The following is a 25844-nucleotide window of genomic DNA, read 5'->3' on the forward strand; positions in this document are numbered from 1 at the left end:
AAAAATACGTCAAACTACTAAGATAGAAAACGTAATTCGTGTATTCTAAAAAAAAATGTAATTAATGTTAGTTATTTATTTGACACCTAATCGAAAATACTAAGGGTTCGTTCAGTAATTTTTTTAGAGAATGTTTTTTTAGAATATTTTTAGAGAATGAAAACAAGAAAACAAATTTGCATTTTCAGGAAATGAAAATGCGTCTGGTAGATTAATTAGAAAACATCTTTAGAAAATAAAAATAATGAAAACATGTCTGGTAGTACAATTTGAAATAATAATATGTGAGTTATTTTTATGAAAACGTTTCCCATGAAAATGAAAACAACTTTTTTCTGTTTTCTACAAGTACACATATTCTCAGTGTTTTCTAATTTTGGGCCACCAATTGTATTTTTACCTCATTTTTGTTCTTTGAAAATGAAAACCCCTTAAAAAAAATAAAAACAAAAAACCCCTTAAAACGTTACCATACAGGCTCTAAAGATTTTAGTATTGAAAATCCTTTTTGTTTTTTCATGAATAAATCAATTTGGTATTTGATAAATTTTTTTATTAAAAGTGATGATGGTATAATAATTAGTGTGCAAGTATTTGGTAAATTTTTATGTGCTGTGAGCTATACGTAAATATTATGAAACCATTTAACTCAATGGCCAACAACCAATTGCCATAGTCTAGATTGATGTGGTTTTCCATTATCAAATAGCATAGGGAAAGAAGGCAAATCAAAACCACCATAGTTCTTCCATTCACTTTGAACAAAGACCCTCTCCCACCCCCCAACCCCCTCCTCCTCAAGATGCGTTATGTGGCATCCTTGTTCTTCTATTCATTTATTAATTTATTATTTAATTACTAGCATTTCATTGAAGCCCAGAAAAATAGTGGAGGCCAGAGCATTTCATTCAACCAGAAACAACGAAGAAAAGATTTTATCTGAGGCAGGAGCAGAATGCACGAGCAAGTGCAGTAGAGTGATATTGAGTAAAACCTTGTTTGAGAATACAACCTAGAAAGTAAAGAGAAGGAGAAGAGTGAAAAAGATAAGAAGAAAAAAAAAAACAAATTCTTAGATCTAGGTGCAAGCCCCAATACCACTGAACTTTTTCAGTTTTGTGCAAGCCCCACATGGACCAAAATGTTCTACAATTAACCACCCAAACTACATGTTATGTTTCAAATTTGTATCAAAGTTCAGTTTCATCAAACTTTCCGTCAAATAATTGCAAGTGACAAATAGCACTTGTATATATTGCAAGTAAAGATATGGCAAGAAATATAGCTCCATGTACATAGTGAGCTACAGAAGAAACCCAAGTGAGAACTACAGATATGTCTTGTGTCTGGGTGGGAGTGAACTTTGCAAATCACATACAGCTCCACAGTGACAATTGAAAGTAACAAATAAATGAAATTTTATACATCAAAACTGATCGAATCAGTAACGAGAAAGTCTACAAGGCTATGAGAACTTCATAAGACCAATGGTACAGTCAACTACTAAATGTTGGGAAAATGAAAAGAATGAAGGAATTGGAAACGAAAAGGGTTAAAAATTTGGTGGATGTTTGGTGACAACAATCTCTTCCTTAAGTAACAAAGCCTAAAAGAAGAAGGAAAAGCTATAAAAAAAAAATTACCTAAAGCCGGTAACCCTTGAGCATTTTAAATTCACTGGATTACCAAAAATTTCCTTTCATCAGCAGCCTGCAGCTTTTAGGAAGTTATCATATGGACTTGATGCCGGTAGTCTGAAGGAGTAGGGATGTTGCTGGTACTCAGTTGCACACATCATTGGGACACAGCCTGGGGTTTGGGGTGGTATGTATGAAGTGGCAGTCTGATCAGCAAAAGGATTACCGCTCTGCATTTCATTCAAGTTCACGATATTAGATTTTCACAGAGAGAGAAACAGTGTGAATTAGTTTGCATGCAGATCAAAATTCTGGAGAGTATGCATCTTTACAACTCAACTACATCAAAATTCCAGCCAGAGCACATGCATGGTATGCGTAGCTATATACATTGATATAGCACAAGTATCCATGGTTTAAGTTAAAGCCAGGAAGTACCTTATGGGAACCGGCATCAGCTTGGAAATAGGACGTCATCCATTTCACATCATCGTTACGATTATGTAAAGATAGGTTCATCAAATATCCCTGGTTCTGTTGGAAATTCATCAAACTGGACATCTTCTGTTGCTTTCCTATCAGGAGTGCCTCGCAGTGGCCGGCCATTTCCTTGTAAGGCACATCAGGTGCATTTGAGATTGACAACCTTCCAACTTGATGTGCTGTCTCCAGGACCTGAGTGCATAAAGCATGCTTTCAAAATATTGTCACGATGTACCTTCCTCTCTCTGAATTTTTCTTCATTAACAAACCAACAAAAACATGTAGTGGCTAACATACTGATTCCATAAGTTGATTGACACTCAAAAGATCAGGAAGATTCGCAGAGTTGTTCTTTTGGCTATCAAATGAACCTGGAAAAGAATCATCATCCAAAGAAAATATTGGAGCATCCTGCATAACAAGAATAAAATTATGAGTCCCAAGCATTAAGAAAACTTTTTAGATAAATAAGTTGATTGACTCCCATCTTTCTTGCTCAACGCTTATGTAATAGTTGCCACCCTCACACACAAGGCATAGGATCTTCCCTACCAACAAAGAAAAGAGGAAAAAAAAATAATAATAATGAAGAGAATTGAAAGCTATGCAGGGAAATTACCTCCTTAATAGCTTCACTATTGCTTAAATCAACCTGATATAACTTTTGTGGAGCATCCATGAACAACTGGGCTCCCAGTGGACACACATCATCGGGTAAGAATTCACTGACCAGCTGCTCCCTTATAGTAGACAGTTCAGACTGCATAATAGCTCCCTATTCATTATCGATATTATAGTACAAATGACTTTTGTTTTCTTTTATTATCAAAAGGCAGTCGAAGTCGCTTAAATCAATTGGTATAAAAGCTTACATCTGACAATTTGTCCAAGCTCTTCACAACTTGAGAAGCAAAGAATTCCCTTGTTTGCTCGTCAGTGATAGCTATTTCTGATAGAGATTTTAAGGCCAAATTATCATCTTCTTTAGATCCATAAGCAATTGTGGGATGGTCAGATCCAGTCTTAACAGCCTGCAACTTGCGATCTTCAACCAAATGTAGGAACGGATCAACCTGAATAAGAATATAATGTCTTCAAATCTATTTCCTGAGCTAGAAAGATGTTTAATTATGGAAATCTCACATAAAAAGAAACCATAAGTACTGGCTCACTTTCTTTGTGTCTTCCAAGTGCTTGGAATCGATTAATTTAAGCAATAAATCACAAGCATATGCAAGAAATGGTTCTTAAAGAGAATTTAGATCTTATGGGACCTCAGAAAATCACATACAAGAGAACCAATATGAATAAACTATAAGCTTTATTTACAAATTACAATATACCACATACCGTCTTATCCATAAGCGATGCCTTGGCTCTATGAACAAGAGAAAGAATATTGTATGCTTTTGATAGAAAGAGAATCATTGATGTTGCCAGGGTAAAGAGGGACCTGCGACGTGATGGTGGCAATGGCCCTGAAATGAAAGAGGGAAAGTTGCTATCTGACATCCCAATCATGCAAAGTCAAGCTTGTTCAAAATTTCTTGAATTCAGTATGGCAATGGGCGCAAGAAGAAATAGTAATTATTTTGCACATAGGTGGACGAGTAGAAATTAAATATATTTTTTTATTCCTAGAATTGGAGTCTCGGCTATATGTATAATACTCTGGCTATTAATAATAGTAATAATTATGATTACAACCTAATAATATTACCAAAAATTATTGTTATTATTGTTTTGTGGTTAGTTATGTTAATAGAGGCCTTCTTAAAGGTTAGGGAGAGTTTGGCATATTGATACAAGAAATACTGTGAGCACGCTTAACCTCAATTTCTATGCTACATCAATTTGGTATAACAGCAGTCATTGCCCTACAGCTGTTCAGTATCGGAGCAATCATTGTCCTCCATTATAAAGTATAGATTAGGGAAAGGGGTCAGCCTAAATATATCCTAAACCAATTGATATACAACTAGAAAAAGAATCAGCAGAATTTGTTCACATGCTAATACCGAGTTCAAAGTTGTCAGAACTGGATTATGAAAATTTTTAGAAACAAAAGTTCCCTGGTGTAATCATGTCATCCGGGCTATAACTAATGTTTTACTTACTTTTATATACATCTATCTTTAGTTCGAAGGTTTCTCATGTTTTCTTCTCTAGCTAATTAATATTAGTAAATGGAAACAACAAATAATGGTATATTGTCATTAATGGAAACACATGCATAGAAGGTATGCATTTAGTTTGGGCAGACTGTGGGGCTCACCTCCTTCAGTAAGAGATATGTCCCGCAAGGAAAATGCTAACTGGAAACTTTGAACAAGAACCTCAACACTGGAATGCTGCAAAAAAAGATGAACAATGAGATGAACGAAAAAAGGGAAAACAAGGCAATAGATACGAAGGGAAAAAAAAAAAAAAAAGTGCCAGCATCTCTTTATAGAATTGGCAAAAGTTCTACAGTCATCCATGAATTCATAATAGCAGTTAAACTCTGAAAAATGAAATTATAGTCACATGGTTCTATTTCTACCATATACTTTAGAATCAGAGTTTTCCCTGATGACAATACCCTCTTAACTACATAGCACAATGACCTATGAGATGGTAGGTGAGCTGTGAAGCTTATAAAGCAGTTAGAAGCAGTTCTGGAAAGAAAAAAGTATAAAAGAAGCCGTTCTGGAAAGAAAAATGTTTTCATGAGCTTCAAACGAGCAAGGAACTAAGACGGGTTTTGTGGTAATCAAAGAAGTTATGTTATCATTTTCCATCTATATCATATCAAAAGGCATTAACTCTTCAGAATGTTTTTGAATATTCAAACAAAATGACAAGGTTTTCTTTTCTTCTTTTACTTTCCCCTTTTAATCTATGAAAATAGAAAGTCATCTCTCATTCTATTGCAATTGCACGATAACCAAAGCTACCCTAACTGTTGCGAGGTGCCATGGCATATGACTGGAAGTCTATGGAAGAATCCTTTACTAGTCCCCAAGTCCAAAAAATGCGACTAAGACGATACAGAATAAATTAAAGACATTCTGAAGAAAAAGAACAAAAGACAAAAGAAGGCGTTTAATATTTCAGAAAGACTGAAATGAACAAAATGCCTCTAACATTTTAATGCAGTTCCAGTTAAAAAGAGGCTTCATAAAAAAGAAAAAGGGATGATTATGCTCCCTATTTTCTAGATGTGTTAAGCAGTAACAAGACATAATGCAAACATGCAAAATATAAGGAGTTCCAACTAAGTGAAAGCACCATAAAAAGAAAATAACATAGAAAAGGCATCGCCAACATATATAATAGAAAAGACTAATCAAGAAACATTGTTCTAGAAATTACCTTGGCCCGAGAGAAAAGTGATACGAGGCTATGCGTATGAGCAATTGCTTCATAGTTTTCGGGCATGTTCCCAGGAGAGAGGGATTGTGCCCAAATTGATAAAAGCAAAAGAATTATCTGGTGGCTGCTCAACCTGAGGGAATTGGCTTCCTGAGGTTTAACAAATGCAAAGACACAAAATCATTGGTAAATGCTAACAATGTATATCAAGCTAGCATCCTTTCCCTCATGTGCAGCCCCATTTGGCACGTGGAGAGACAGAAAGATTGGAGTTTTCAATATAATTCTGATTTTTAATTAAAAATACCCAACCCTCTTCAATAAACAAAGTAATTTCACTGTAAGCCCCATGCAAACTAGATAAGTACATTGAAGATGGTTAAGAATTTCATAAGTTTTAAGGAAAAGCTAAAGTAAAGAAACTAAAATTGTTAAAACTCACATGTTCCTTGGTTGAATTGCTCATAGAAATTTCATTTGGTGTTGAAGGTGCAGGCGAAATTTTCAAGCTATATGTCCGACTATAAGATGATTTCAATCTGCTCAGAATCCCATTATTGGTGTCTCTTTGTTCCCCTTCATTAACAACATTTTCATCATTGTCTTCACAAATACTTTCCCGTGAAGAAATTTTTTCTCTTCTTAGCTTCTCAAAAAGGGCAGCTGAAGAAGAAAATACAGATACAGTTCTGGAGAGTGTCCTTGGAAAATCAAAGGCCTTTTTTGATTCAGTATTGGATGAGGATAGACCAGGGCAAACTGAAGATGGCACAAGAACAACAGAGAAGACACGATGCGCTCCAACACGTGTTTCATGGTCTGGATGGACCATAGCTGGGAGTAATTGATGAAACAATGCCTCAGGAAATGCCTAAAGAAAGATTATAAATTAATTAATTAAAAATTATTTATAAGACTGAAAGTATCTCAGAAAGACAATTAAGTAAAAGACCATACATTATACTACTTGCCTTGTTTTGATAGGACAAGTTGGGTAAGGAAGCTACAATTTGAGCAGTACGATAAACAGCAGAAATTGTAGTTCTGGCTATAACTGTAATAGTTGAGATATTTTCCAACATAACAGCCATAGCATCAAGAATTGGCCCGGGTTCGCCAACCTGTTCGACAAACAGCTTGGTTATTATACAGTTGATAAATTCAGTAACAATCTCAGTGAAATTTGAGCATGTGGAAACTTATAAAGACTATTAAACTATTTGAAATGATAAGACCACCAACAATGCAAGCAATTCTAAATCAAAACTAACATGATGACGGATTTGTGGGTACGAGGTTAATTCAGTAACTGTAGCAGATTAGCATTACCTTATATGATAACTGTACAAGGCACTTATCCACCTCTTCTCTAAAGCTTCGGTTCCATTTTATTACATCTGTTCCCAGATTATCATCATCAAGCGAGCAGTGTATGCTCTTCCTCAAATGCCTCATGGCATCACTTACTGCACCAATTATTGCCACAGAGGGCTCAATTTTGGCAAGTTGAGAAAGGGAGGTGGTAACCTCCACTATGTCGAGCTGCATGTTGGGTTGTTTAAGGACATTTTTGTGATCAAGATGCTTGATTAAAATGGAGAGCAAAACATGGGTATTTTGCCCTGCAACAACCAAAGATTAAAAAGGCTGGATAAGTTATCAATGGAAGACTAGAGGAACAGCATTTATGGTTGAAAGAGCTGATAGGACCTCAAAATAATGCATAAAAAATTAAAATTAAATACCAGAAGTATCCATCAAAAGTTGTATCTCCTTTAGCACTGGAAAGGCAAGACCATGTTCAGGAGACCATAAATTTCCATTATCGAAGTAACGGAACACAGATTCCAGGACACGCCTTATTGTTGTAGCCTCCTTGGCCAGCTTTGCCATGTTCTGCAGGCAAACCCTTGACCAAAAGCAGGGGTTCTTGGCATCTTCCCTATAGGATAAGAAAAGAAATAAATAACTGATATGCATATTGAAAAAACAATGAAATGGTTTTGGAAAAAATCTTGTGCCAATAGAGATATACACTTTCACATTTAGTTCGCCTTTTTCATCCACAATGGAGCTCCAAGAAGGAACATTGATATTGACATCTGGTGAAGGAGAAACATGACCCTCATTTTTTCGCACCTCCTGCACCCACCGGCTCTTGGAACTTTCAAGGTTCTCTGAAGGATATTTATGACCTCCATAATTTTCCAAGACTACTGCAACAATCTGATTTAACATAAGGGAAAAAAACAATGTCAAGAGGACTATACCAAGATTACTTGCAAGTTGAAACAAGATTTAAGAAACTTCCAATGCACTTACATTATCGAACTCGACTGATATATGAGAGTGCTCACCCATAAACCAAACCTACAAAGAAAAGGTAGACAATTCAATTTCGCATTCGATATATAGGTTCCATCGTTAGGAAAAATGTTGCGGAAGGCATAAATTGCCAACAGAGTATCATTATATTATTTTACTTTTAACAGCTTGAACAGGTAAATAATATACAGGAATTCATTGTTCATGGTAAAGGGGATAAAATTGCTAAATATAAGGAATATTGATAGCATTTTGCATTCTGAACCTCACATGCATTCAATGTGTCATAAACTTATTGCTAAGGTATAATGTTAAGCTTACAAGATACATAATATTAAGGAAATACCATTGAAGAAAGGGCTTGCAGTGCAGCCGAACGTAGATTGTTTGCTCTTTCATCTTCCCCTGGCTCTTGAGCTATCTGACAGAGTTTTGGAATAAAGCCTTCTAAGTTAAACATGTAAGTTCCATCCTTCTGCAAAATTCAGTGAGACAAATTGAGTTTGGAATTTTATGTAGGCAACATGGTAATAAATTACATGTGAAGCTTAGTATCCGGTGATTTATGACTAAATATAGAAGTATATTTACAAACCCACAAACCTGATTATTTACAAAGTTAAAAAGGGTCTGACATCCTATAATTTGCATTTCATCTTGTCGTGTTTGATCCAGCAGAGTATGCATAATGCTGAGTAAGCTACTCGCAAAGAGACGCCTATGAAAAGTCATTGAATAAAAATCAATACACAAAAATATATGCACGTATATACATACGTAGAGAGAGAGAGAGAGAGAGAGAGAGATCTTTCCAGGTAGTTGGCATTTTATCCTGCTAGAATGTGGATTAGAACCGCACATTCAGACATATGATTCCTCCTCAATAGTCCAGATTCACACAAAAAACTTTACGTGGGGATCCCGCATTCAAACAGTTCTATAGGTTGTTCACACAGCCCTTAACTCTTTAGTTTCTGTTTCCCAGTTAGAATAAGGTTGATTCCTTCATGGTGTACCATAGGGTTTAGGGTTTAGCTCTATGGTTTATGTGTTGGCCATATGTTTAAACCTTAAAGTTAAACCCTCAAAGGGACCACTTTAAAAGAAAATTTTGGCTCTTCATTCGAACAGCGAGGGATCTTGTTTAAGAAGCAGACAGTATGCGCGCGTGTGTGTGCAAAACCATAATAATATAATTAAGAATGAGAGAAATAACTCACATTTGCTCCTTACAAGAAATCAGCAATTTATTGTAGATGCACATGACAATTTTTGTGGAGCGAAAATTCTCATTCCGCAACTCTTTGTAACACCTTTGCTCAAGAAAATTTGTGATCTGCTCACACAATTTACAATTTTAGTCAAAAGAGAAAGAATGCTCGAAGTATTTATCAGCAGACGGGGCTTAATCATAAAGTGATCTTAAGAAAATCTGCAAGATGTGGCTACTGGGAAATACTATAATTACAAAAGATATTTCACTCTATGCAGAAACCAAGGCTAAATTCTTATTCAAAATTTATCGCAAGGAGATATATATCACGTATTTGGTGCAAGAAAAAGATTTGAATCCATAGGCAACACCAGAGAGAGAAAGAAAAAGAAAAGGAAGAGAAGGTAAAACAATATAAAAAGGTTTAACCCTTGCTCAAATTCAATAGCAGTAACTGATCTGAAATCCACATCTTTGTTGTATGATCGCTTTTATCTTTGCAATTCCTAAGTGTTCGTTTTCGCAATGGATAAGTCTTCCGTTAACGAATACATTTCAGACTTGTTGCCATAGCCCTCAGGAAACACACACACACACACAGAGTATATACACTTATGAAGAAAGGTTGAGAGAGAGAGAGAGAGAGAGAGAGAGAGTATATTGTGAGTTCATAGTAACTACATGCATATACGCCTGCGTTCAATGCGTACACCATATTTTTCCTCACACACACAGAGTGTTTTTTGACTTACTAATAACTACATGCCATGTTGCAACACGTACACCTTAGTTTCTCTTTTCTCTCAACTCTTTTGGTTATTTTATTTCCTGATGTTTTCTCCGTCTCTGTCTCTGTCTTCTCTTGACACTTTTTATCAATTAAATTAATACAGTAATCATTTTGTAGAGTTATTATGAGTTAACTAAGTTATATGCTAAGAGCACTCAAAGTAATATATATTTTAGTGAAGCGTTTGATTGAGAAAAAAGCCCTAACTTAAGACATATTAGAGTAACGATTTAAATGATATCATTTATACCTTCGGAATTCGCAAAGGATTTTTGGCAGCATATTCACACAATTTTCCAATCTTCCGATCATTTGGTCCTTCTTCCTGTCAAGTGTGAAGAACAAGTCCTAAATCTTGATATAAACATAAAAAATTTGGGGCAGAATAATAAACGGAGAAGGGACATGGATCACTAAGATAGTGAAAAAACATCGATGTCAAAAATGCATAATCAAACAAATTGAATCATACTTGTAAAACATCTGTCATGAAGAATTTAGATGCATCATGCTCAATGAAACAACATTTTTTAAGAAAAGCCAGAAGACCAGGATGCACAATCAGTAAATTCAGTGCAATGGCACAAAACCTGGAAGACAATCTCGGAATATTCATATTTGTAAAGGATCCAAAGAAATAAAGTTGATGGCTTCTAACCATAGAATTTGTTAATCAACGAAGTATGGGTTCTGGCCAAAACAAAAAGAAGAAGTGTGTGCTCCCCTAAATGGAGTAACAAAAAAAAAAAAAAAAACATACGTTATTGCATAATGATCTCAGAGAATTTTTGCTGAGGTAAGTTGAATAAGAACTACAAGAACGAAAAGAAAAAAAGATTTAATAAAGAAGTATTTAACAAGAAGAGAAAAAAAAAGAAAAAAAGTAAACTATTCTTTATTGAGTCTTAAAGGCATGAAGTAGGGGCATGGATTTGAAATTTCTATAAACAAAATTTAAATAAATAAATAAAAATACATGTACAAGGCATTGGTTGCATCGGAAAATGCAACCAACAAGTTTTCTTTTTGTATACCGCTTGACAGTGCCTTTTACCTTTTAGAAAAAATTCTAAACTACACCTTAGTGTATAAGAATTATATTCATGAGAAACATATCATAATGTGAAAAGGAAGATAACAATCAAAACTTTGAAAACACAAAAACAGAACACCATCAACACATCATGCATAAGGTCTACACTTAATAACGAGATGGCACAAAAGGATTATGAAACTCTATTTTCAATTGTCAGAGCCATAAACATTTTAACATTCATATGCAGGACTGTGTTATGAAGTCAAAGAATATTTTAATAAAAGAAGTTCTTTTCTAAGTCTCAGCTCAGCCTTGCATGGCATACAACAATAGCAAAGACTGGGTTTTCAATCAGTTATCAGAGTCATAATCAGTTTCAGCATTTATTTAGATCACTATCATCTGAAGTTATGCAATACGAGTCTTTACTAGACAATGATGCATACTGCATAAATTCTCAATTCAGCTGCACATGGCACACAACACTAGCTGATACACCGTTTTCAATCAGTTATCAGATATCTGTCTACATGATTGTGTTCTGAAGTAACAATATGCATTTTACTCAAAATGAGGTTCTTGCTCATCAATTAATTCAGGAATTGAGATAACTAGACCCTGTTTCCAACATGGTATTAAATAGATATATAGGTTAACACATACAAAATGAATGGGCAGATAACCAGTCAGTTAACTCAAGTACAACTTACACGTTACGATGTTATAATTTTAGTTTAAATTATGTAATGGTTGGAAGCAAGTTATAAAGAACCTTCCTCTCAGTTTCAGTTCACTGAGGGAAAAACATTACTTGGATTTTAATGTCAAATGGTTGCATTTGCACAGCATAAGTCCAACATCTATCAAAGGACTAAATATGTACTACAACATCAACACTTTTCCAAACCCACAAAAATGCACACAGGCATGACATACATTATCATCTGGAAGAGTCTCTCTTCACAAAAAGTAGGCAACAATAACAAGAACCAACTTAGAAACAAGTAGCAATGACCCTTTTAAGATAGAATCCAACAGTAACCCATTATGATAAAAAAACGAGAAAAACAAACCTGGTTACGAGGGAAAATGTCAGCTATGAGCTTCTTGTACCTCTTGACGGGCTGTCTAGACCTGGCCCGCAATGCCGGGCAGAAGAAACAAAGGCCACCACATGCAGGCAAAACTTGGCGCGAAAGTATTCCCGAAACGGCACTCATTTTTGAATTCAAGATACATACAATTCACTTCACACAGATATGAAAATGGGCACCCCAGAAATTGGCCTTTCTTTCCCTTCCAAATCTATGAGGAAAGCTCTGGGTGCAGAGAAGGGAAAGAAAGGCTCAAAAACTGAGATGGGTATCTCTCAAATTGTACAAAAACCAGCCTGAGATTAACAAAATCCCCAAGTCACGAACCTCAAAAACCAATCAAAACCTCAAGAACAATGCAATGCCAAAGTGGGTTCAAAATTCAACCAAAAGGGTCCAAGAGAAAATCCAAAACTCATCACAAACTTGATCAATTTGTACAGAATTTAACTGTTGTTGAGAAAAATTACCTCATTTGAATGCCTGCAAGAGCAGACGCTGAGGCTGGAAAATCCATCTTATGCCGTGCAGAAAATCCACCGGAATTCCAGCATATTCCACCGCGATTTCTTTTGTGTCTTCCCTATTTTGTTTTCAATTTGAATTTATACTCAAAATAATATCCGTCCAGCCTGCCAATAATGATACAGGAAAAAAAAAAACGCCTACACGTTTTAACGGTTGAACTTGTGGGCCCCAGGGGTTGGTAGCTAGATTACTAGACTGTTGATTTGTGGGGCCCATGCCGACGTAGCTGCATTATATATTAACGTTTTCTGATGACAGACGTGCTGTGCATTGCTTTCTCTCTTTTCGACAATTAATTTTCTTCTTGTTTTGTTTTTTTTTTCCCAACGACTTTTGACAGTTAATTTACCTGAATGGGAAAAATGAGAAGAAAAAAAAAAAGACTGGGACTATATTTTTTCGTCTTGGCAATATTGATATATTTCTAAAATCTCTCCATTGCAATTCATTTTTGTATCAATTTATTAATTTTACTAATTTACCTTTATCGTATTGGATTTTTTTTCTACAGTGGTTAGATTTCAATTTTTTTTTCTTGAATGATATCAATTTGATTTCTTTAAAAATTTAACCATAAGAAAGAACTCTTAAGCACAAAGGAACCGAATCAAACCTAAATCGAATCCAATTTGACTAAGAATCAAGCCCCCTTTTCCCACTTAGTAAAAACCCTAAATTCCCTTTTCTAATCCTCCAAGTTAATCTAACTTTTACAGGTTCTGGTAGTTAGACTGGGGCAAAATAAGATGATGAAATTGAGAAAATAAGACGATGAAATTGAAAAAAATGAAATCACGGTGACCAAATTTATTTTCGAGCCTAACCTAAGTGACGAAAAATGTTTTTTGCTCATTTATTTTTTTGTTTGGACAATGAATGTATACTTGGAAGTTAAATATAATAATAATTGAAAAATGAAAGAAATTTGGCCTTTTTCACAACTGATTTAGTGATTTAACAAACATAAATACAAAGGGAAAATAGAAATAGAAATGCCAACAACAAAGATAACAAATAGATGAGGTTGAAAGAAGATAAAGGAAAATTATTAGGTTGCTGATTGTTTTCTGTTCCTTAAAGCAAGGTAGAGATATAATAATTCAAATTGAGCTTTGAAGCATAATTCAAAATGAAGTGGCAGTAGACAAATGGAAGCACTCAAGTGTCTCCTGTCACATAATTAAGCTGCCCGGCATGATTATGACACGCACTAAACACTAATCAGGGTCATGCTTGATTTGAATTTTGTTCATACAAATTTTTTAATTAAGATGAATTCATTTAAAATAAAAGTATTGAAGAAAATTAACCTCATTAACCATGGTGGCGGAATAGCTAGACAGTAGGGAAAAAAAAAATGAAAAGAAGTATAAGGATGGTCCAGATCTCATTTGGCTTTCAACAGGTGATGTTAAAGGATTCATAAAAGAGTAACTTTGTGTTCAGTTTTACGAGAAATTATAGAATAGGATTGTGTCACCATGTCAGCCTGTGATACTCCCATTTAAAATTTATCATGTATCATTTTTTTTATATTAAAAAATATAAGTTTTTACAGTTGAATTTAAAACTTCTTTTTTATATTCATAATAAAACTAAAGAAAAAATAAATCAAAAACAGAAAAGGACAAAGATGACTTCGAGAACCGCCTCACACCCAACCCAACCCCTTACCCAGCACTGCCGCCCCTCCCTCTCCTATATGTCTCTCTAAAACTGCAAGGTGTCTTGAACCCATGAAATACCACTTGCAAGATAACATAAGCATTGAGAATGGGTCCAATTTTATTCAATTACCATTAACACCCATCTCTCACCTCAACCTTTTTCAGATGTGATAGCATATGTCAACAAATGAGCGAGACCTTCAAAAAGAAGAAATATAGATGGGTCTTTGGTAGCCACCAAAAGCGTGAGAAACAAGGATTGGGCTATGGTTAATTTATTGAATTGTGTGAGAAGGCCACAAAGCAGAGAGAGAGAGAGAGAGAGAGAGAGAGAGAGAGAGAGAGAGAATGGAAGAGAAAGAGAGGGAGGGACAGTGGCCAATGGGAGGCTGTGCAGGGTAAGAGAATGGAAATGAATTGTTGGAGGTAAAGAGGGTGGGCCGAGATCACGGTCGTCCATGAGACGATATTGGGAGAAGAGATTTGGTGAAAAAGACGAACAGTGTAGGAGAGGAGATTGGACTTGGAGTAGAGAGTGATGAGGTTGTTGCGTGGAGAACGGTCGATGTTGGCGGCGGTGATGGCTCGGGCATGGAGAATGCGAGGGTCGGCGTTGGGTGGTGGTTGTGGTGGACGGGGGAGTTGTATTGAGATTTGGCTCATTTTGGAGAGTAATTTGGTGAACACTGAATACTTGCAGTTCACCCTTTTATATGCTTATAGTTATAGACGCTCCAAACATTCAATATATATCAAAGATAAAGAGAGAGGACCTGACGGCAGCTATCGCAGGTGAAGGGAAAGAAATCGATATGCTGGCAATCGACGACGTTGCAATGACGACCTAGATGTTTCCATTCAAATTCTTCTACAGAAGCTCCTCGCCAATCAACGAAAAGAAATTAACACATAGCATGCAGCAACGGGACAAAGAGCAAGACGGGATTTCCATTTCGGCAACCGAACAACCCAATATAAGATTCGACGAGATTTATTAGTCCGGGATTTGTTGCTGGGCGCCTGATTGGATTGTCGGAAGCTTTTCAGTCTTGCCTTCTATGGATACAGAGGGGCACCGAATTCGCGGAATCCTAAGTCCACGTCCAAGTTTTCTTTAAAAGCCAAAAAGAAACTTGAGCAGTGAACCTGAAATCGACTCGATTAGTTTTCTATTTTCTTGACGAAAAGGCTGCCTAGAATCAGAACGTCAAGCTAGAGTGGGGAGCGATTGGGATAATAAGATGGTTGGATTTGGTGCGCACTGAGAGAGGGATATTAGGAACAGGAGGGAACAAGGGGGGAGTATTAGGTAACAGGATTCAGGTGATTTTTTTAACAGAGATTTGGATGGGATTGCTAAAAACTAACGGTATGTGTTAAATTGACAATAAGAGGGGCTACATTAGTCCGGGTCAATCACTCATTACCATGTGTTTTAGCTTTTCATTATGACAATCCACAATAAACTTGGTCACATCCCCTCTACATATAAGTTCTTCTCAAGCCTGAGATATGGGAGCCTAAGGGCCTTTCAAACTAGGATTTGCATTTACCTAGGCTAATGTGTGGACCGGCTTTTATGTGGAGTGGAGGTGAACGTCTTTACGTGATGATGCAAAGATGTTGATTGCTTATATAGTGTAAGATCCCACATCAACCAACGGAGAGGGGGTGATGTGCCTTATATGTGCACACTCGCATCCATCTAGCACGAGGCATTTTGGGAGCTCTCTGGTTTCGGAGTCGTAAGAACTCTGAAGTTAAGCGAGTTGGGGGCTGGAGTAATCCCAGGATGGGTGACCCACTGGGAAGTTGCTCGTGAACTCCCATAAACAAAACCGTACGGGCAGAGAGGGGGGCCCAGTGTGACAATTTGGTATTAGAGCCACTCTGCCGTGTGGTGCGAGTGTTCCGACGAGGACGTCGGGCCCTTAAGGGGGGTGGATTGTAAGATCCCACATCAACCAACGGAGAGGGGGTGATGTGCCTTATATGTGCACACTCGCATCCATCTAGCACGAGGCCTTTTGGGAGCTCTCTGGCTTCGGAGTCATAGGAACTCCGAAGTTAAGCGAGTTGGGGGCTGGAGCAATCCCAGGATGGGTGACCCACTAGGAAGTTGCTCGTGAGCTCCCAGAAACAAAACCGTGCGGGCAGAGAGGGGGGCCCAAAGCGGACAATATCGTGCTACGGTGGAGCCGATCCCGGGCATCATGGTAATGTGTGTGTAAGAAACCCCCTATCTAATGTAGTTTAGACTACAACTTGTACTAAAAATAGAAAAAAATTATATAACCGCCGGCCAAAGAGATTGTAGTTCAAGTGATTAATAATAGTTACACATTTCAAACAATGGCACTGCACAAATGACAATGAAAGTAAATAAGCAAAATTAGGAGCATGTTCCTGTTCCTAAACAAAAATTTTCTATTAGAGAATAATTCCTTGTATCCTTATGACCTGAAGACAAAGTAAGAAAACATGAAAGAAATAAAACATTACCCCACAATTCTAATTTCATTACCTACAATTCCAAGCTTCCTTTAAATTCTATTTGCAAGCCCTAAAGCCTAAAGAAAGGGACAACACAAATCTCATTTGGCTTTCAACAAGTGATATTTAAAGTATTCACAAAAGAATAACTTTGTATTTTAAAACACAAATAATTTGACTGAATGCTCAAAAATATACATGCATTTGTCAGTGTGATGAAAATGAATTTATACCTAATAGATAATACATACACTTTCTCCAAAAATGATACCTATGTCCTTGATATACCACCATGATCTCTCTCAACGTGCTCTACGAGAGCTGCTGGATCACGAAACCCTTTACTACATTTAGGGCAGGCATCGATTGTCGCTTTCTTCACCTCAGCTCTGTCGCCACCCTTCTCATGGACTTTTTCTACGTGGTCTACAAGAGTGGTGACGAAGGAAAACTTAGCACCACACTGCGGACACTCCTCCAGTTGCCCGTTTCTACTCCCACTGCTGCTACTCTGCCCTGCTCCATCCTTTGCAATTTGCCACTTCTGGCTAAGTTCGCTACTCAATTTTGCCACACTCGCTTCAGCTGAGGCTCGAAAAGATGAAGCTGCTATTACTCCAGTTCGAGGAAGATGCGGCAGGAGCATGGTTGGGCTTCGACACTTCTTTCCTACTCCCACTTAAAAGGCCCGAAAAAGGAAAGCTTGTTGTTGGTTTTTTGGGTCCCGGACACTTGTGATCAGGTCCAAATTGATGCTTCAAACAGTGGTTGACAGTGCAGTCCCTGCACTTGATTATGTTGGAGAATGTTAAGAGCTCCTTGCAGCCAGGGACAGGACACTTTTTCTTCTTTGTGGCTTTCTCATAATTAGAAGGGTCGCATTCAGTGTTAACATGTCTCTCCCAAGTAATGTTTGCATCTTCATCTGGAATTAGATGAACTCCTTTGGCACAGAGGGGACAGACGACAACAGTGACATTTTGTTTGTTAGCTTTTGGACAATTATGCTTAATATAGCTTCGATGCTCCAAACAAAATACCTACAAAACGTTAGGCTTATGTCAAAAAAAAAAAAAAAAAAAAAAAATAGAATGAGTAGAAACAATGTAAGAGAATAAAATCTACAATTTAGGAATATGGATGATCGCAGAAAGATTGAAGACTACACCGTTGTATCAACCTACATAAATAAGAACTACATAATCAAATGGAATGCATCCCAACCCCCAACTCTGTTTGGTTAGCATACATCTAGGGCATATAAAAATTTGGTGAAATTCACAAGATATACGTGGGGGAATCACATTACTTTATATAAAAGTAATTAAAAAGAAAAACTAATGATCTAAAAGGTTGTGAGAACATTCCGCAACTAGGCAATACAATTCACTTCCCTTTTACCATTAGTTTGTCAATTTTGAAAATAGAGCATTTTTGCTCACCACTTTAACCCAAGGTTTACCCTTACCACCATTCTCACCACTTGACACGTGTTCATGGACATAACCAAAGTTCCATAAATACAAACCAAAGAGTTAATTAAGGTTACGTCGATGGACACATATCAAGTAGTGAGAATGGTGAGCAAAAATATTTCTAGTTTGAAAATGTTTCCCCAGTTATTTTCTCCAAAACATTCAATGCAATTCGTGAAATACTAATAAACAGTCAAATAATATAAAAACTTTGAGCTTACATGGCAATGCAATATCACCAGATAAAGTTAATAATAGTAACTCGAGCACACCGCAAGACCAGAAATTTCCCGGAAACTTCTTGGAAATTCGCAGAGAAGGTTGTTATGCACAGTTCCAAATGGACAAAATTTCGAATTTTGATCAGATAAATTCATTTCGGGATCTTCCTCTGTTTCTTTTCCAAGAAATAATAATTCTTATCCCAATCCAATGCAAATTCTCCAAGCTAACCAAACATAACATATTCTCAATCCCAATAACCAAAATGAAAATTTCAAAACACATATATTTCTTAACATTTGATGTTCACATAAGCATGGAGGTATATAATTCACAGAGAAAGAGAAAGAGAGAGAGGACCTGATGGCAGCTATTGCAAGTGAAGGGCAAGAAATCGATCTACTGGCAATCGGTGATGTAGCTGTTAGGTTGCAGTTAGATTTATTGTTAGTTTATTGTTAGTGTGTTACTGCTTCGTTAATAAATCCCTATTGTTTAGGGAGTATCTGTTTGTTTTGACTTAGTCTGTTACCACGTACTAGTTTTGTTAAACGTGGGTTGTTCTTTCATTCTTAGGTTACTTTTTGTAAGGCTATTAAAACAGCCGTCACTGCTATTATCAAATCATCTGTTTTTCTTCTAAATACTTGCTATCAGAAAAGCTCTTGTTTCCAACAGTAGCAATGCCGACCCAGATCTGGAAACTCCGGAGTTTCCATTAAAATTCGTATACACAAGCTCTTCGCCAATCAACGAACCAAGAAATTAACACACAGCATGCAGCAATAGGACAATAACAAGATGGAATTTCTATTTCCGCAACCAAACAATCCAGTATAAGATTCGACAAGATTTTGTAGTCCCAGGATTTGTTCCAGGATTGGATTGTCCGAGGCTTTTTCAATCTTGCCTTCTGCGAATACAGAAGGACACGGAATTCGCCGAATCCAAAGTCCACGCCAAAGTTTTCTCCCCAAGAGACAGGGTCGTTTGAAATCGCCCCTGAGTTTTGTTTAGAAACAAAAACAAAAAAGGAAACTTCGAGGAGTGAGCCTAAGATATTCGAGCCCATGGGCTTACTAAAAATAGGATTTATATTTAACAGGGCTAATATGTGGACTGGAGTATTTGTTGAGGTGAAAATCTATTTTTACATTAATATTTATCAAAAAGTATATAATAGGATAAGGGAATCGAAGCTCAAATGATTAAAAGCAGTTACCTACCCCTGCAATCGAGTTGTTTCATATTGAGTATAAGCCAGAGGGGTTGATAGATTTGAGATAGTAGGGCATTTACAATCGACGGCTCTAAATTGGGCATTTGTCCATCAAGTTTAAAGACCAACTTTATATGTGAGTTAGCCTAGTTGATCAAGATAGTATGTCCGTTCATTGCACAAAGTGCAACCCCCTTCCTTCTATGTTAAATTAGTTTAGACAAAAATTTGGTGGTACATCGATTGTACACGTACAATCACTTATCCAAGGGCTTTGCATTTTAAAAATGGATGGCTGAGATTGAATGACTGAATAACCTATTCAGCCCTTTGTTATTGAACACGTGAGTCACATGTGACTCTGAGAAAGGGAAACAGAACCCAAACGCACGCTCTAGAGGTCGAAGACGACACTCACTCCAACTCTTGTCTATGCTTCCCTAAATCCAATCGTAGGCACCTCCAACTCTTTTCTCTTCTTGCCCAAATCGAATCCTAAGTGCCTCAAACTGTTCTATCTGCTTGCCTAAATCCATCCTAAGTGCCTCCAACTCTTGTTTGTGCTTTGCCTAACTGAGGTCCTCAACTCTTCTCTCTGGTTGCCTAGAACTCATTTACAGAAAGGTAATGGTTATCGAATTGATGGTGGGTCTAGCCTCCATGATGTAATGGTCACCAAATTTAAGAGGTATTTAGTTTGATTTGTTCGAATTGTCTGATACAGAAATTCAATGTCGCACATTGAAGGGTGGCATCGGCCTGATATGTGATCGCCCATTTTCCGATGTTTATATGAGCTTTGAAGCATATTCCAGGGGTACTACATTAAATTGATATACAAGACTCACTCCCGAACTCAAGAAACAAGAGAGAACGAATGCCCGAAGAGTTTGACCGTTGACGACATCAGCGGGATTGGATTTGTAGTAGCAGCGTGGTTGTAAAGATTTTCAAGATCTTTGGGTTTGAATGACAACATTTGAGTTGGTGGAGAAAGAAAGTGTAAGGGGGAGGCGTTAAAAGTTTGGAAACATTAAGTAAGAGCTTAAACAACCCTTTTTTTCTGGTTTTGGAGTTGAATGTATATTAATGAGTTCATGCAATTGCATTTTTTTTCTTTTTTGGGTGAAACAATTATCTGTAGGGCAATTATTGACATGACTATGTACAATTGCATGTTGAGATTATTCATTTGTCTGTATTGAAGAGAACGTATGTTAGCACATAGATTATAATGTAATTTTATTTTGAATTTATGTTTCTCAGGCATGGAGAGGTCTGCTAAGACGGACAGGGGCTTAGAGACATCAAAGGGTGGTTGTATTCAGGGTATCTGGGTGGTTGTGAAAGGTCGAGTCATAGGGCATCGGTAACCGAGAGTGGGCATATGTCGACCAAACATCCGGTTAGTCAAAGTAGTGATTATAATGGTGTTGACATTAATGTACCGAGGACAAAAGATACTATAGGGAAAGAGTTTAAAACGATAGAATAAGCAGAATAATTTTATATGAGTTATGCAAAAGGCATTGGATTTAGCATGAGAAATGACAAATTGATTTGTAATACGAAAGGGAAAGTAAGTAGGAGATGGTGGTGTTGTTCTTAAGAAGGTTTGAGAAATGAGAAGTTTAATGATATACCGGGTAGGATTTAGCAACTGAAGCCAATTAGAAAACAGAATTGTCTGGCTCATTTTTTGGTGGGTTATGAGAGGAAATGTGATACTTACGTCATTACGAATTTTGAACCACATCACAATCATGGACTAGTTACTCCACTTCAATCGCCATATCTCTAATGTAACCGTGTTATTCAAAATTTTGATTTAGCACAAGTAGTGGGAATGCGAAGAGCATTGGTTAGAATATGTCATACATATGAGTATATGGTTGACCAATGTGGTGGGTATTAAAATGTTGGTTTTCAAATCAAGGATTTGTACAATAAGTTGGATGCATCACTCAGGGAAATCTTGCTCGACGATGACACAGAAGCCGCACTCTCTTACTTGAAAGCGAAAGGAGTAATTGATCCTGAATTCTTTTATAAGTTTAGTGTTTATAAATTTCTCGCCAAGGGCTGTGGCAAGACCCTCAAATTGCGGGTTTAGCATCCTACCCATTTGTATCCATTCCATCTACCCAGACAAAAGAATTACAATATGAAAGAGGAACCCTAAACCCTCATACAAATCAATTTGTTAGAAACTCAATCCCCTTACCATTTTTCCTTATGTAAATCCTCATATGCACAATTAGAAACATAAATGAATGAAGAGGATGGAAGTTCTTACCTTTGACGTGGAATTTGAGAGCCGACGGACACGGTGTTGCACGTGAGATTGGCAGTTGAGAGAGAGAGAGAGAGAGAGAGAGAGAGAGAGAGAGAGAGAGAGAGAGAAAGAGAAAGAGAGAGAGAGAGAGAGAGAGAGAGAGAGAGAGAGAGAAAGAGAGGGAGAGAAATGCGAGTGAAGGAGGAGATAGGTGAATTGAGTGACCAAGAGGGCGGGAGAGAGCGAAACGACAAGGTCAATTCAACCATAGACAAAGAGAGCGTGCCATAGACAAAGAGAGCGTGCAAGAGTGAAAGTGAAGCAGTTCCAATTTTCAGATTTTGAAATATATTCGGGTTCTTCACGTTGGGTTAGGCTTTAAAGTGAGAGTAAAACACAAAGAAGAGAGAGAGGTTGTAGAGAGGAGTAAGAAACTTTCTACAAAAAGATGAGTTGAAGAAGAGGACTTTGAAGAACACGAAGAAATGAGTTTGAAACAAAAGATGAGTTAAAGAAAAGGACTTTGAAGAACAAAAAGAAATTAGTTTGAAGTTGAAGCAGACGAGTTTGAGGAAGAAGATGACGTCGACTGAGTGGCTGTATCGCGCGTGAAATGATTTAACTTGTTGACCTTAGCAACAGGTTTCTCATGTTCTTTAAAAAAAAAAAAGCACGTGACTGGCATATGAGTGGTTGTACCGGTACATCATTGTACCGGTACAACCGATGTACCACAGAATTATTCTAGTTTAGACGAAAATTAGAATGTCACATTGTAAATAAGTAAATAATAAAAATTAATTTAAGCACAATTTTAATGTTTCCTTGTGATGGTGACATGCCTTTATTTGTGATGTTCTTATTGCATAGTTTTGGACGCTTGTGGAAATGGGTTATACAATGCCTGAAAAAATCTTGAGACAGTAACATTGTAAGAAATCCACAAACAGAAGACAATAGCATTCCATGTATAGTTCCAAACAGAACTTCAGTCTCCTCCACTTTTGGATTGCTGTCATTTTAAAAAAAAAAATTGCTTTGTTGTGCTTGTAAATAATTAGCTGTAAAGTAAAGACCAAAAACAACTAAATATCAACAATATCTTTATTCGTACTTCAAATATGAATGTTGTCGACGGAGTTTTATGATGGTATTCCTTCCCTAATTTGTGAACATCCAAGTAATTGTTCACCATCCCCCTATTCATCATGATGGTGATGACTAGTCAGCGTGGTGGTGGTGGCAGAGGAGGAGAAGGATGTGGAGGTGGAGGTGGTGGCAGAGGAGGAGAAGAATGTGGAGGTGGAGGTGGTGTCATTTTTAAAAATTAATGATGATATTTTGGAATTAAAAAATTCATTAAAGGCTCATCTCTGGTTCTTTTGAAATAGATTTGTTTTAATAGTGGTGTATATTTCCACCGAACAGTTGCCTAAAAATAATAATAGAAAATAAAGAATATATGAAAGTAGTAGAAGAGATGTGTAGAGAATCAGATTATAGTTGTGTGTCAAAAGTGAAGGAGTGACCTTTTATAAGCATTCAAGACCTCGTAACCTCCATACACATTAAAGCATAAAAATGTTCACTTATATAGGTAATTCATAAGTCCGTTATTGTTTTTTTAAAAGAGAAAAAAAAACATGTAAGACGGTGATCCCAGCAAAGTTTAAGACAGAGGAGTAAATTTATCTATGGAGTCCTTTTCTAGCTGCGATTAATTACTCAAAGTAGATCACCATCAAAATATTGAAGAGAAGTTTTCGACACAACCTCTCTCCCATTTCCATCACTTCGTTTGGCATACATGTTTTTTCAGTTACTATTATTTTCGCATATCCCTTGTAGAGGAGAATCAAAATTTTGATAAATAATTAAAGAATTTCTTTTCTTTGACTCATTTATGCATAGCCACACACATCACTATAAACAATCAAGGGTAATGCTTGTTGAATCAAACAGATCGGGGGGATTACGAAAGCAAGAATCCACAGATGGTGATCTGTTTTTTTTGCCGGGGGGGTGGTGGGCGGCGCGGCGCTTTGAGTAGCATTGGCCTATTTTGGTCAGCCTTTGAAAGACGAGTGAGAGAATGCAGCAAAAGCATGATGAAGATTAGCTTTTGAAAAGCAACGGTCAGATAGTGTGAAATTATAATCATACACTACATACCTTTTGCTTGTGTAAAATATTTGAAGAGTTGTAGAGTTATTTCCTTAATTTATTATTATGTTGGCTGAGTGGAGTTAGTTGCCTTGGGCTCTTCATGAGTGTAACTTGGTACCTGATGCGTGCATTAATTGTTTTCAGTTGGCTTTTGTATGAGTGCTCTTAATTCTCTGTTTATGATGAATAAGAGTTTCTTTCTTCTTCTACGGTGGATGCAGACAAATTAAGCTGAACCACGTTAAACAGTGGGTTTCTTTTTCCTTTAATTTCTACAGTTCTTTATGTTTCGACCGTTTTAATTCCGTTCTGCAGCATTTTGTTACTGTAAAGGTAGTAAAAAGATCCATGCCTACGACTAAGGCAGCCAACATGATATCAAGTATAGTGCTGAATGCAATGATGATCTTAGTAAGTAGGCCTATTGAGAAAGAAAAGCTCAATTGCAATTAGACCATAAATGAATCAAAATTAACAATGAAGCTATCAGGGTCTAGCCTAGTAGAAAAGACCTTGATTTGCAAATTAGTGGTTTCATGTTCGAATCCACATGTGTCTGAAAAAACCCCTTCCCCCAATATCGCTTGTATAAAAGAAAAAACAACTGAAACAATGGTGTGGAACTAGAAATTTACAGGCCATAACACAACAGAAAGATTAAAAAAAACCAGTTCAATTGAAAACCCCCTATTCTTGTCCTACAGACAGTAATAATAATAATAACCCAACAATTTCTTACACTAGTAAAATTATGTCATCCTCCCGTAAGCACATGTGGAAATTGATGGTAATAAGCCCACCTATGTTCTATGATTAACGACTAATTATAAATCAGATAGACAATTAATACCTCAACTGCTGGCTCAGATAATTACATATATAATTTATGATGTCCATTTTTCACTTCTTTGCTTCTTCTGTTGCTGCAGGCTTGGCCTGTTGTGGAGGGGAGGGTTCTGGTGGAACTCCACCATCAATGCAACTCCTACACTTGCTCTCAACCCATCCTTCTATGTCATGCTCACCACTGCCACCAAGATGCCTTCCACCACATAGCCGAGCTACAATCCCTGCAATGACACCTACTAGTGTGATCACTGCCAAAACCACCACCAGTGTCTCAATGGATCGATGCGTGTACCGTGAACTAGTCTTTGAGTCCACCACTACCACCGGCGGCGCCCCAACTTGTGACTGTGGAAGAGTCCCCATGAACATATATATGTGCTACCTGGTGAAGATATATGGTCTCTCTTCTAACTTGGTCCTTTGGGATGTTATATGTAGAATAAAGATTCAATGAAAACTATGAGGAGGATGAAATTACTTGAGAAAGAAAAAGGGCAGGATTGTAGTTCGTTAGAACATTAGTTTATTTTCAAGCAAAAAATACCACGAAAGAGGTGATGAAAGCTAGACTGAGAAAATGATACTAACACAAAAGAAGGAATGATATGGTAAAGAGACCAAGATGAGAAAGAAAAAACTAAGTGATGCTAAGGAGTAAAAATAATGGGAGAGAGAGAGAGAACTTAATTAATGGTTTTCTGAAATTGAATTGTTGTGTCACTCTTACTTTTGGTACTTTGGATCTTCTTTCTGTGATTATTTCACTTCTCTATCTTTTGTATACTTTTTTGCTTTTGATTTCTTTTCTGGTTGGTGTAGTTTTGAGCTGCAGAACATGGATGAGGACCAAACGGTCTTGAAGTTTGAAACATCATTATTTTATATAAACATTTGAGGATATTTACAACATGTCAGTGGTGTCTTGATTTTCTCTGTGACCTCCTCAAGTGGAGATAACTTTTATTTCTCTTCCCAATTTGTCCTTAGTGGTATCACATGTTAATGTCCCATATGTGAC

The 25844-nt window shown here is 36.9% G+C and overlaps 2 protein-coding genes and 1 pseudogene across 2 annotated transcripts; all 3 read right to left on the reverse strand.

The window, feature by feature from the left end:
* LOC18769465 (protein EFR3 homolog B) lies at positions 1234-12560 on the reverse strand. The gene is made up of 20 exons (XM_020568378.1): positions 12403-12560; positions 11912-12228; positions 10053-10127; positions 9020-9135; positions 8403-8517; positions 8146-8274; positions 7797-7844; positions 7510-7700; positions 7220-7416; positions 6804-7096; positions 6446-6595; positions 5917-6345; positions 5475-5624; positions 4396-4471; positions 3471-3598; positions 2993-3193; positions 2740-2880; positions 2418-2531; positions 2076-2312; positions 1234-1867 (listed from the first exon to the last, which is right to left on the reverse strand). The coding sequence occupies exons 2-20, from the start codon at positions 12056-12058 to the stop codon at positions 1703-1705; spliced, it is 3102 nt and encodes a 1033-aa protein (XP_020423967.1). The 5' UTR covers positions 12059-12228; positions 12403-12560; the 3' UTR covers positions 1234-1702.
* On the reverse strand, positions 16884-19036 carry LOC18770254 (annotated as a pseudogene).
* Positions 24878-25189, reverse strand: LOC18770691. Its single transcript, XM_007204721.1, has one exon. It carries the CDS (start codon positions 25187-25189, stop codon positions 24878-24880), a length of 312 nt encoding a protein of 103 aa, XP_007204783.1.

The sequence above is a fragment of the Prunus persica genome, chromosome G7, assembly GCF_000346465.2.
Source record: "Prunus persica cultivar Lovell chromosome G7, Prunus_persica_NCBIv2, whole genome shotgun sequence".
NCBI lineage: Eukaryota > Viridiplantae > Streptophyta > Magnoliopsida > Rosales > Rosaceae > Prunus > Prunus persica.